The following is a 13,159-nucleotide window of genomic DNA, read 5'->3' as shown; positions in this document are numbered from 1 at the left end:
GAGACACACAGGTCAGTTTTAAACTCTGTATCAGGACTAACGCACACAGGCCAGACGCAGCATTTTTTACTGAAGGATATTTCCTGTGGGCTCTCATCTACCTTCCAACTCTTCAGGGAAAAGAGCTCTGCTGCTACTTAAAAGCTCCTCCTCTCCTGCCCCTGTTTTGTGATATTCAGAAAAATTTCCAATTACCTGTTTGCTTTAAGACTCCTTAAGATTTATACAACCTTTCATCTGTCCACTGCCCGCCTCTGCTGCCCAGTGGAGGTGGCCGGGCATGGCCGGAGGGGCAGCAGGTGGAGGACCGGGGCCTCGCAGCCCGACGTGGGGGAACGTGGCTGTGGACAGGGGTGCGCTGGAGATTCTACACTCTGAACACCTGCAGGACGGGAGTCCCAACACCAGTCTCCTTCAGTCCCTGCCACGCCTGCTGTTGTCGTCCACAAATCAGGTAAGTTTTCACCGGGGGAGTTCGGAACTAATAAGGATTTGGAAGCCAGAGATTCACAACATTTTGGGAGAAAGATCTTATATGTTAATAAATATCAGTACCTTGCACATGAATATGGTCTCGGCTGGAGCTTAGGAAGATGTTCTAGAAAAAAAAAAAATTAAAAATAAGCAATTACTTTACTGCTATTGAAAATTATATGTAAGGTTTTGTAAAAATTCAAGCTTGAGTTGGCTTTTTCCTATTTAGAACACCCAAAATAACATTTTAATTTAAATCATATTTTAGAGCAAATGTAAATTCACTGTGACTAAATAAGTCTTTACTGAATATTTTTTTCTAATTCTTCATGTTAAAAAATCAGACATATTGCATTTCTTTACCTGAAATCAGTGTCTTTCTAAAGGCTGGTTTCTTAAACCGAAGGATAATAAAAGCATCCGTGAATGGGTTTCAGAATCAAGAAACCCATTTATTTTCTGTGTGTACACAGTTTTCTGCAGAAGTGTCCAGAGTTTTCATATTTGAAATAAGATCATGACCCCCAAAAGATTAAAGATCACTATTTTAAGGATTATGGGAAATACCTAGGCTTGAAATATCTTTCCTCCTTATGTTTCTACAGCAACAAAATGAAAGTATAGGGGTAAAACTTTTAAGTTATCCAGAACCCAGTGGTTTCTAGATACATTGGAGCTCTTTTAAAAAAAGCAGGTCAAAGAATCAATCTTTGAATACCTAACTGCACACCAACAAACTCTAAAATTTTTTTCTGTTCAAGGTTATATATTTTATTATGTTAATCACCATACATTACATCATTAGTTTTTGATGTAGTGTTCCATGATTCATTGTTTGCGTCTAACACCCAGTGCTCTATGCAGAACGTGCCCTCTTTAATACCCATCACCAGGATAACCCATCCCCCCACCCCGTTCCCTCTAGAACCCTCAGTTTGTTTCTCAGAGTCCATAGTCTCTCATGGTTCATCTCCCCCTCCGATTTCCCCCCCTTCATTTTTCCCTTCCTGCTATCTTTTTTTTTTTTTTTTAACATATAATGTATTGTTTGTTTCAGAGGTACAGGTCTGTGATTCAACAGTCTTATCAAGGTTATATTTTTAATAGTTATCTGGCAAAAACCTGGAAAGACCTTTCTAAAATTTAGTAACAGAATAACGCTTAAAAGAGGGCTCAACATAATACTAAGCTTTAGATACATTGTTTACTTAAAGTGGAAAATAATTTAAATTTTTTAAGTCTCAATTCCTTTATTAGTTTTTATAGAACTACATAATAAATGCTATATAAAAGTTAAAAAAATATCCAGCAAATCCATGAAAAGAACTAAAACATTCTCATACGCTGGATAGCTTTACAAGAGTTCTTACAACTTCCCTACGTATGTTCTGATTATTCTCCCAACCCCTGTATTCATTCTAAACTGAGAAGGGGAGCAGTGTGAGTTTGAATACAGGGAAGAGGGAAGGGCGACCTCATCTAGTAACTTCACCATTTTGAGAAGGAAAAAGAATAGTAAAAGGGAGAGAAAGCAGGATCTGACTTAATAAAGGAGAACACTCCAAACTGTACTGGACATCGGGGGACCCTGGGGCCTAAAAGTAAAAAGCACGATACACATTTTCCTACCACCAAAGATAAATGCAAATTTTAAACATTTTATTACTTATCATTACAGGAAAAGAGAGAGGAGAGGAGAAAATTACCAGCACAGGAAAGTACTCAAGGTTTAACAATCCTGCCCAATTTTCACAGTTCCTGCTGCTCGCTAATGTCTCCAATCCCTAGTGAGGCTGCCACTGAAAGTCCCCTCTCCTGACACTAGTTCCTCAAAGAGGATCTTCTCTCTTCTGTGCACATGAAGACCCCAGGAGACAATGAGGACGAAAACAGAATCATCTTCCATTTGACTGTTTTGTGACATGTCTCGCCCCAGCTTCAAGCCTGGCGCACCCTGAACAAGGCCACCTGCACTGGCACAGCGGGAGGGGTCTCCGTTGCCCTTGGAGAACCCTGAGCCGGACTCGGCCAGACGGCGGCATTCCTGTCTTCCGCACAGACAGCACACCGCATTAACCTCTGTCAATTACGTCTACTATTCATCAGCCTTTTTTTTTTTTTTTTTTTTAAAGATTTTTATTTATGTGAGAGAGAAAGAGAGAGCGCACAAGAGAGTGGAGCGGGAGAGGGAGAAGCAGACTCCCCACTGAGGAGGGAGCCCGAAGCGGGACTCGATCCTGGGACTCCAGGATCATGACCTGAGCTGAAGGCAGTCGCTTAAATTGAGCCACCCAGATGCCCCCTCCTTTTTTTTTTTTCAAAGATTTTATTTATTTATTTGACAGAGAGACAGTGAAAGAGAACACAAGCTAGGGGGAGTGGGAGAGGGAAAAGCAGGCTTCCCGCTGAGCAGGGAGCCCGATTCGGGGCTCGATCCCAGGACTCTGGGATCATGACCTGAGCCGAAGGCAGATGCTTAACCGACTGAGCCACCCAGGCGCCCCTGTTCATCAGCTTTGAAAAAGAAAAAAAAAATTTTTTTCCTTGGGAAGCTCATTTTTAGGTAACATTGGACTAAAAAAAAAAAAATACCAAAAATCAAACAAACAAAAAAACCTTTCTGAAAACTAGCTAAATGAACAGAAAAGATGTTAAATGCTGACCCAAAGAAAGAGAATTAAGACTGGCTGAAATGAGAGCAAAGGCCAGTGACAATGGTAGAAGGAAGAAATAGGAGACAGACAATCTAGGCAGAGGCATTCTTTCTGCCTCCCAGGAGGCCCTGAACACACCCCGACGTTTCCTCATGGAGCCGTGTTCCCACGTGCCAGACAGACTGCAGAGGGCGGCCCCCAAGCAGAGGGCTCTGAACAAAAAGGCCCGCTGGGTGCAGGGGCGGGGAGAGTGGCCACTCACCGAGCAGGAGACGAAGCGGCGGCTGGCAGGACGGGAAAGCGAGGAGCAGGTCGAACAGGCTGGCGTGCGCATCTCGCACGAGACGGTTGTAATCGGCCGCGCCCTGGCGGCTGCACAGCTCCTGCAGCCTTCGCTTCTCGGGCCCGTCGCTGGTGTAGTCCGAGAGGGCTCGCAACAACGCCTGCAGCCAAGGCAAAGGAAGCCGACTGAAAGATCCACGTGTGGTCAGGCCGCTCAAATCTCCGGTTAGGCTCTAGCTGGGGATGTGCCCAATTATCCAAGAAAAAGTGACAGCGCCCTTCGGAGTGTGATTAGGAAAAGAGAATTTAACTTAATTGCTTTAATGTCAGCCTGTTAAGGAAAATCACCTTCCATGTTTGACTTTTAGCCACCTTTCCTGTTTCCTAAACCACCTCAGCAGTCCCAAGTATGATCTCAAACTACATGTCCAATATATCTGAGTAACAATGACCAGAAATCTCCTAACTCATCAATTTTAACTCAAGACAAAATACTTCTCTTGTCGTAGCGGATGATTACAAGTTGGGCCTCTGCGTTCATCGGACAGCTGTTAAGTTCTCTTTATACAACAGGCGGTGGGCACGACAGCTCCTCGGCTGGCAAGGCTCACGGGCCAGGGACGGCATGCAAGAGCCTGACTACCCCAACAGGGGCACACCCAGGATGTCAGGGGCTTCTGAAGCCGAACGTGCCCCAGAACGCAAGCCCGAGCTGAAGGCTGGCCACAGGAGAGAAACAAAGTGTGAAGAAGGGCTAAGCCGATGGCCCAGCTCCATGAAGGCACAGGAGGCAGGCAAAAGCACACTCCCGGGGCCAGGAACAGTTCCGTGTGGATGCAGGGCAATGCGGACACGGGACAAAGGCTGAAAAGACAGGCAGGGCCAGAACATCAAGAAGCCTCCTGCACGTGGACTCTCTTAGTCACCTCAGACTCACTGTAGAAAGAGGAGGAGAATATAAATGAAGAAAGCAAAGCAATAACATCCTGAACCCCAAGCCTCAAAGACAGAGCTATGTCCAAACTCTTGGACAAAAGACCAACTTGCTAATAACGACTTTTGGTTTCAACGTATTCCAAATATGACATATATAGCTCTTACCACTCAAGGGTTAAGAACAAAGCAATTAAGCAAGTAATCTGCATCAAATGCTAAGTGAAATGCTAACAGGGACTTTTTTATTCCATGGCTCAAGCACCTTCGTGTCCCGGACTCCCTTACCAGGGAGGATGACATCACTCCTCTTGTGAGGGTCACAGGTGCTCAGTGGCTCAGCTCAGAAGTCCTGCCTAAAAAAATCCTAAGAGACCAACAAATCACATGCCTTCTTCAAAATGCCAGACACAGGGCCGAACGTGCAACAAGCACTTGGGAAACCATGTGGGATCAATGAGCACCCCACGTCTATGCACAGAGCCCTGGTAAGATACCTTTTCCATGCTGGGGTATACAAACTCCCAAGTTCTATTTAGGTAAGAAGGCGTGTGACAGAAAAGCACATATACCAGAGGACCTCGTTTTTTTCTTAGCGAAACAAAATTTAAGGGTTGAGCCTGAGGATTTGATTATAAAGGTCTTTTGCTTCCCAAGTTACTTAATTTTGTGTCCAGAATTTTTATGAGCGCATTACTTTTATATTAAGGAAAAACATGTCTACCTTACATGCTTTATGAAATGGTAGAGCTGAACTAAAATTGTGAAACTGACTTTTAATCAAGAAGTTCTCATCACAGTGAATACTACACTTATTCAAATTATATCTAGGTCTGAGCCTCTCTCTAAAGGAGTTGGCTTCCCGAAGACTGCATGCAACAAACACATTAATAAGACAGAGCATAAAAAAGGCCTTGTGGAGGGCAGCCTGATAATAGCATTTTTATGCGCACTGGCAATACGAATTTGGCAAAGCACAGCTGGGAAGTCTCCCCCATTCATGCCCATGTGAGGGACAGGCTTAGAAGGAATCAGTTACAGCATCTTTTAAAAGATAGCTCCCGGCATCCTCCTGACCTCTAGTGGATCATTCTGTCCACGTACATCCAAACATCAATATAATCTCCCAGAACCTTTCATTTTTTCCTGAAAAATTCTGACTTAATAGTAAAGAATTATGTACTTTCACACAGAAGAGATCTCAACATTAAATGGGTGGCAAGCAGGGGTAAGCCTGCACTCTCATAAGCTTCCTGTCATCAATCACAAAAAGGGTGAAGTACAGCTAGATAACACAAGGTCATCTGGGGTCACTTTAATCACTGATTAATGTAGCACATCAAATTAATATCTAGTAAAAATAAGAAAAAAACTCTACTTTAAAAATCTTGTTTCTGTAGAAAACAGAATTTCAATATAAGCACAACATAAAAATATCTATGAAAATTGCAAAAATACTACACACCCTTGGGGCCTAACATGGTGTGAAAGCCATATTTTCAAAGCCTTTAAAGGGCGAATACCAGATTTAATAAATCCTACACAGAGCTAAGTACATTTTTAAATAGTTACCCAAAGAAAAGTACCTTTTTAGGAACTGCTCGTATTTCAAGGCACCAGGTCAGAATGAATTGGAGAGAACATCCCTCAGGTATATGCTGGGGTAAGGCTGCTCCTTTTCAGGCAGACAGGAAAGAGTCCATGACACAGAAAGTAAAGAATAAAACATTTCCGCATTCTTAAAAAACCAATTAACTGTATACTTTACATTATAGTGCTAGGAAGGTATAACATGATTTGTGGCAATGTTTATGCAGTCAAAAAAATTTCCAAAATGAATGCGGGGGCGGCGGGGGGGGAAACCCCTTGCCAAAAAAAATAGTAGAAGAATTATAAATTCCATAGCATTATTAGCCACACCTAAATCTACCAAAGATAGATTTTGGTATGTTTCGTAAAGATACCAAATCTAGGTCTACCAAACAAGAGGGAAATTATCCAAAGCCAAGGAACAAAAAGCCAAAAGATGGCACTTGTCCACTAACACTGCATATTATTCGCAAAAAGAATTTTAGAACTGATGGAACTCCAGTTCAAGATTCTAAGCAAATAACTAAATAACTTCCTTTAATCATGAAAAAATGTTTTTATATATTCAATAAGCAATAAATATGCTATGAGAAATACACATGACCAAAAAACTTTAAAAAGGTTCATAGAATAAACGTTTATTGTAGGACTACTCTTGTATAACTCAGAAACAAAATAATGCTAACTCCAAAAGCAAACTAACAAATCAGCCCAATTAAGCTACCGGCTTCTCCAAGACTATAGCTACATTCATTTTTACTGTCCAGCAGTGTCCAAATAAGCATACAATCCATCATCATCCCATTCAGTGTACCTGATGTAAAGTTAAGAAACCCACAAGTCAGAGAGCGCCAGGGTTCTGCCCCCTGACCCATGGCCAACCTCAGACACGTGCAGCCATCACACAGGATGTAGGGTGGGGTCCTTGCACTTGTCACCTCCAATCTGTTAGCCCAATGACACCCTAAGAAGAGATCAGGGCCATACCTTTCTTTTTTGTGTCTGCCTTAATTTTTAAGAGGACACAGTGCTCTCTTCTGTCCGTGAGCTGCAGTCTTTGGAGAAGGTTTTGTACCTCAGAATCACTGTTGGGACAGATCACATTGAAGGCATCTCCAGGCTGATAGGAAAAATCTGTTTTCTAGAGAAGAAACAATGAAAGAAAAAAAAAAAGCCCATGAGTTAAAGAGTTTTAGTTGTGGGGTAACAAAAGCATGTTTTTTATTATATGATCCTTTAAAAATACGAATTAGAAACAAAATGATTCTAACTGCAAAAAAATAAGCCCAACTGAACAAATCTACTTTCATTACGAGTTTTTTTTTTTTTTTAATTTTAAGTAATCTCTACACCCAATGTGAGGCTCCAACTCACAACCCCAAGATCAAGAGTCACATGCCAGCCAGGCGCCCCAAGAGTTACTTTAAAGAAAAAAATTTCAGTTATCCAATGATTTGCTTTAAATCATTTCAGTATTTTTTACAACGTTAGTTAAAACCTTTCTCATTTAAGGTGCCTTAGTAAGTAATGTTTTATCAACATAAAAACTCCTCTTATGAAAACACACATTATGAGGGAGAGAAACTACTTAAGGCTGTCTGCATTGATTCTCAATTTCCTTCCTTTAGGGGAAGAAGAGGGGTGGCAGATGACACTTTAGTTTTCTTTACTGAGCACAAAAGGTTACAGCACCTAGCTTGGTACTATGAATGAATAGCACGGCCATTTACAGAGTGATGGAGAACAACGGCAATATCTGGAGAGAGCCTCTGACCACACATGCTCACAGCCCTGGCCTGTGAGGGGCACAGACTGAACCCACCTACTGGCCAACCCTCACCACTTTATGACAAAAGTGTAGAACAGAATAAAAAACAAAATGCTTTGGTGGACAAAGAATATTTAACAGTATGGATTATTTAAATGTTCCAAAGGAATGTAGAACTACTCAACAGTATATAAGCAAAACCATCTAGTTTTGATGCTTGTCATTTTTTCCCTATTAGGAGGTTCAAGGAAATCTACATGGACAGCCCTGACACACCCTTTTCTGAAAGCACAACCCACTTCCCAGAACCTCCATCAAAATACATAGCTGAGTGACTTTGAAGACGTTAACTCAGGCACTGAGGTTACAGGATTAGCAGGTAGCTTCCTAACTGAGGCTAATGATCGGGGGCAGGGGTTGGGTTCGTGGATTGAGGAGAGAGGCAGCATATAAGCCTCTGAAGCTATATGAAAAATGTCTATATATTTCTTTTTCTGGGTGGGGGAGGGGTCTGTGACTTTTTCCAGAGTCTCAAAGGAATGAGACCACCACTGTGAGAAAAGAAGCATTCTAGGCCTGTCCGGTCTGAGCTCTATTTCCAGCTACTGGCTGACCTCAGATGAGCAGCTGCCTTGCTCAGGACTCTTCTCCCACGGAAAATGCTGCTCTGATTCCATTACTCTTTCATCACTTACTGAGTAAGGGAGCAACGCTGTTCTTTCAAGTTGAGTCACCTCCAGGGTGACTCCTCATGTTAGCCCCTTCCTGAAGTGAAAAGATAAGGAGTGTGAGGTGGGGAAAAATGAGGGGTCAAGAATAAAGAGGTCAGATGTCCTGTCAGAGGCTCTCCTCCTTCCTGAGTGTGTGGACTACAACAGCACGCAAGTCTCCGCACTGCTTGACAACATAACAGTGCTAAGAAATAAATTCTATAACTTACTGAAATGTCCAATTCCAACAGAAGAGTGGTTTTTATGGCGTCATCTGTAGTCAGTTGAACTGCCTTTGAAATTGGAACTTGAAAAATTGGATCCACTGAAATCACAGATGCTTGGCTTTCCTCCTTGAGAAACAAATGTGATAAAATATTACGAAATGCAATTTTCAATTTTACTTGCCATTGCTTCACTTAGTGACCAGGTAAGATCTATAGGATTTTATAAAATAGCCTAGATATTTAAGTATTCTTTTCTAAGGCAAATGGCTATAGACATAGGCCTCTCAATCTTTTAGAAGGGATAGCTCATCCATATCTTAAACTCCTTGACTATTAGATAAATTTCTGAGATAGATACTGAAAATTATCAGATACCAGCATTTTCCTGTAAAGGTCTAACAGTCTTCCAAATAAACCATGTTAAAGGAGACCATATGCATGCACAATTTCAAGAAGGAGATTCTAAAGGAAAGGACATATTTGGGGTCGGGAGACGCCTGCACAGAGGTTCACAAGAACCTGCAGAGTGGTGGGCCCTGGTGTGGGTATGTTCCACACTTGTGCTAGTCAGTCCAGGAGCCACCAGCCATGTGCCTAAGCACCTGAATTCTTAGTTTTATTTTCATTTATTTAAGCGGCCATGCGTAGCTAGTGGCTCCTGTATTAGACAGCACAGGTCTTGGGAAACCATAAAGAACCCAATTCGTTGTACTACTTCTGCTCCTTTTCTAACTTGATGTTTCTAAGTTCTGTTGAAGATAGAAACTTTCAAAACGCTAAACAGTTAATACTGGACAAATGGCCATGTGGAAAAACTGGGAAAAGGATCAGAGCTCAGAGCCCGACATGACATATGGGGCACTGGGAGATGTCCCTGCCTAAGAGAGCCTTCAGCAAGGCTGCTAGGAACGCTGTCAGCAGATGGCCCTCAGCTAGCTCACAGTCACCTTGGAGAGTGACCTCAGCATTCCCAGGTCACGCATCCTTTCAGAGGCAGCCCACATCCAATGGCTAACTGAGGACTATAAATACCCACCCCCTTTGTCCCAACTCAGGACAATGTTGAAGGGCCATCCCAGCTCTGGAGAACCCTGTGAGGCTGGCTGGGGCCTTTGCTGGGACACATCACAGCCCACTTCTCACTGTGCCCAACTCCAGCTTCTGTCCCCTCCATTTCCCAAGGTGAGGATCCCAAGGGGATAACCTAAAAAATAATCACATAGTTTGATTCAAAGGAACCCAGTCTGTGACAGATGGTGCTAGAGTGGTTTCAAGAAAGATGCTAAAATGGGAGTCTGGAGCTGGATCACCGACCTGGCTGACAATGAGCACACAACACTGGTGACAGATGGGAGACAGAGAGCACAAGGTGACAAGTGCAAGAGCTAAGTGGGATGGTGCACCATAAAAGGGAATGCATTAGCCAGTACACAGGAGCTGGTGCTTGAGATCTATGGGGAAATGGCACTGATAAGGCCAGGAGAATTGTGGGCATTGCCAAGCTCCACTGACACTTCTGGAAAAAAATGCAAAAAGCTGAGAAAAACTAATCAACGATTAAACACTAAGTGTGAAAGCCAGAAAACATGCTCTGTAGCACACAAAGAAGCTGCTCGTCTCTTAGAGACTGACAGAATGCTAAGGCCTAACTCGGACAGGCAAAGAATGGCCTCCAGGCAGCTGAGAGAGGGACATGTGGGTTGAAAATCTTGAATCCCTAGACTCCCTTGCACCTGAGTCTGCAAAAGTGACTACTACTTCCTATGAAGAGCAAGAATTTTCTTGCATTAAGACCTCTGCCCTGCAAGACACGCCCACATCCCCAACTCCTGCATCCCATCTCCTCTCCTAACTGCTGAGCCAATAAGGGTTAAGTCACAACATACCAGGCCTCAGATGGGCTGGCCCAGCTAAGGCAAGTGAGGGACCATGCTCTGAAGAAAGTGTAGGACACAGCAACACGCACCAGTAGAAACCAGCAAAGTATGTACAAGATGGAATGTTGAGGTCCTGGGCCAACAAGGTTAGAACATCAACTTGGAAAGAGGAGTTTTGCTCATTGGGAGCACTATCCCAGAATACTGGCTTTAACACCTTGGCAACACTCTCTAGAGATGGTTATGAGGCCAAGGAGAAAGCAAAAGTCCAGACTCAATGAGACAGAACTGCTGAGAGTTCCATGGCCAGCATCAGATGACAGGAGTAAAAGGCTCAGAGATGCGGAGAGTAGAGTGGATGAAACTATGAAGAGCCAAAACCTATCAGATGACGATGTTCCCTGGAGCACCCAGAGCATACACCATTGCCTAGGCCGACAGGGACAGTGCTGGTAAGGGGCACCAACATCACGGAGAAGTTCAGGGCTGGCTGCTCTGCTGGCCAGAGCCAAGAGACTGGGCCAACAGCAATGGGAAAACCTGGACCACCAAAGAACAGAGGGACGTTGGAGCACTTAGCCAGCAAAGTCCTGCAGGGTATTAGAGGGAGGCATAATTATCACAGGAGAAAGGCTGGAGGGGCTGCTAGAAGCAGCCCCCCACAGGTGGTGTAGGTTGGTGGGGGAGACTCGGCAACAGCACAGAAACTGTACTCAATAAAGTCCTTCTTCCAGGGGGTAAACATATACTGGGCCAAAGGGAATACCCAAATACTCCAGGAACTGCTAGAAGAGGGTCCAAGTTAGGCTGTTACCCAGGAACCCAAAGTGTAATCATGGGCACATACTAGAGTGGGGCCTACAGGGCCAGGCTGTAAATGGGAATCCTAGGCCAGGTCTGGCTCCATGGGTCCACTCAGTTCTTGGCCTGTGGTTAAGGGCTACATAGTGGAGAGGCCAAGAGGAAGCCTCTGAATTTCACACTGTCCTCTCCCCTCACCCAGGTAGAAAGTGAAAAATACAGCATCCTGAGGAATGGCAGGTATCAATACCACCCCTAAAAATACACAGGACCAGGGACGGTCTCCATCTAACTGACCAACCTGGTCCCTGCATGCAACCAGGTGGATCCTGGGGGATGACAATGAACCACAAGGAACACAAGCAGTTGCCCCAACTGCGGCCTCCGTGAAGGATGGTTTCCTTCGCTAGAGCAGATTCAGATGGCCTCAGATACATGGCATGTGGACAGAGTGAGCCACTGTGCTCTTTTCCAGCTCTCTACCTAAAGAGGGCCACACACTTTCACTTGGAACAACTTCCATTTACAATTTTGCCGCAAGCTGGTGATAACGCTCCTGCCAGCTGTTACAAAACAGTCCGAAGCAACGTGGAACATCTGGACGCTCAGAAAAACATCACACCAGCCCACTACACCAGGGACATCATGCTACTCACACTAAACGTGCAAGAAGTGGCTAGTGTGTGCGAGTCTCTGGAAAGGTCCAGGCCCTGTGCAGACTGAAGGCCCAGTGCTCCAAGTACAATTTCCAGGAGCCCAACAGCCTGGGGCATGCCAGGATGCCCCCTCCAGGAAAGGACACGCTAATGCATCCCGCACCTCACTTCCCCGGGAGAGAAGAACAGAAGGTAAGCCCTTCAGGATCTGGAGCAGCACCTCCCACCCCTGGGATGACAGCTCCAACCCAAACAGCAGGTGACACAAGAGGCAGCCGGCTGAGAGAGGGGCCCTGAGCAGGAAAGGGCTGTGTGGCAGGCCCAAGTGATGGAGTGGACGAGAGCCGCTGTGGCTTGTCCCACAGGATCCAGACACCCCACAGGCTATGAGACACCAGGACTGGCGGAACAGATGCTGCGTGGAGCGGGACTGGCTGGGAAGACACTGAAGCTCAACTGCCTGCTCCACCCAGTGCTGCTCCCCCCTCCCCTCCTCGGGTCCCTAATGTGAGGATCCCAAGAGAATACCCCCCACCAAAAAAAAAAAAAAATCATTTTCCAACCCCTTATCCTCTAAGTGTATCCCTTGAGCAAATGTACACAAATAGGACTTAACTAGTTGAGATTTTAAAAATCTTTCCACCACATTACCAGCAACTAAAGCCTCTTTAACGACCTGTGCCATACCGGAAGCGTTCTCAGGTCCTCCTCCTGAAGCACCCCATCCGATAAATCACGTTCCCGTGCCTCTGCCACATGCACCATCCTCGTGGCAGGCAGCAGGGCGCTCTACCTGTCCATGCGCCCACACCCACTGTCCAGCCACAGCCTTACCGGATGCATTCCTGTCTAGACCCAAGCCTGACAAAAATGTACTCATTGTAATTACCTCACGTAACTAAACAGTTTGCAAAATAATGAGGTGTAAGTGGAAAACAATACCCGACAGCTGTTTCTATAAACACGTTTGTTTATCTGAATGCTCTAGAAAGACACTATAAGCAGATGTTAAAAAACCACTATCCTATCAGGTGTTGGCCAACAGTTCTAATTTACTAGAAAGTTATATTTAAATTGCTTCTCAAGCGTCTAAGCCCTGCTTCATTAAAATAAGAAATCAAGAAACAAATCGTGATCCTGCACTGAGGGTGAAGTTTATGGGAGAAAGCCCACGTGGAACCCCACAA

At 44.5% G+C, this 13,159-nt stretch overlaps 1 protein-coding gene across 5 annotated transcripts in view; it reads right to left on the bottom strand.

Annotated features, from left to right (window-relative positions):
* Positions 1-13,159, bottom strand: part of MTRR (5-methyltetrahydrofolate-homocysteine methyltransferase reductase) — a 39,476-nt gene that overhangs the window by 15,721 nt on the left and 10,596 nt on the right. For 4 of the 5 annotated variants that reach the window (XM_081825869.1, XM_081825867.1, XM_081825871.1 and 1 more), the window contains exons 6-10: positions 8,642-8,764; positions 6,921-7,074; positions 5,930-6,018; positions 3,391-3,571; positions 556-598 (exon numbers count right to left, since the gene is read on the bottom strand). In XM_081825869.1, coding sequence (XP_081681995.1) covers positions 556-598; positions 3,391-3,571; positions 5,930-6,018; positions 6,921-7,074; positions 8,642-8,764 — 590 coding nt within the window. The remainder of the gene's footprint in view (positions 1-555; positions 599-3,390; positions 3,572-5,929; positions 6,019-6,920; positions 7,075-8,641; positions 8,765-13,159) is intronic. The other variant, XM_081825870.1, reaches the window with a different exon arrangement.

The sequence above is a fragment of the Leptonychotes weddellii genome, chromosome 7 (assembly GCF_054177405.1).
Source record: "Leptonychotes weddellii isolate Sample4059 chromosome 7, ASM5417740v2, whole genome shotgun sequence".
NCBI lineage: Eukaryota > Metazoa > Chordata > Mammalia > Carnivora > Phocidae > Leptonychotes > Leptonychotes weddellii.
The sequence above is the reverse complement of the archived record's forward strand: the minus strand, read 5'-3'. Positions and strand labels throughout refer to the sequence as shown.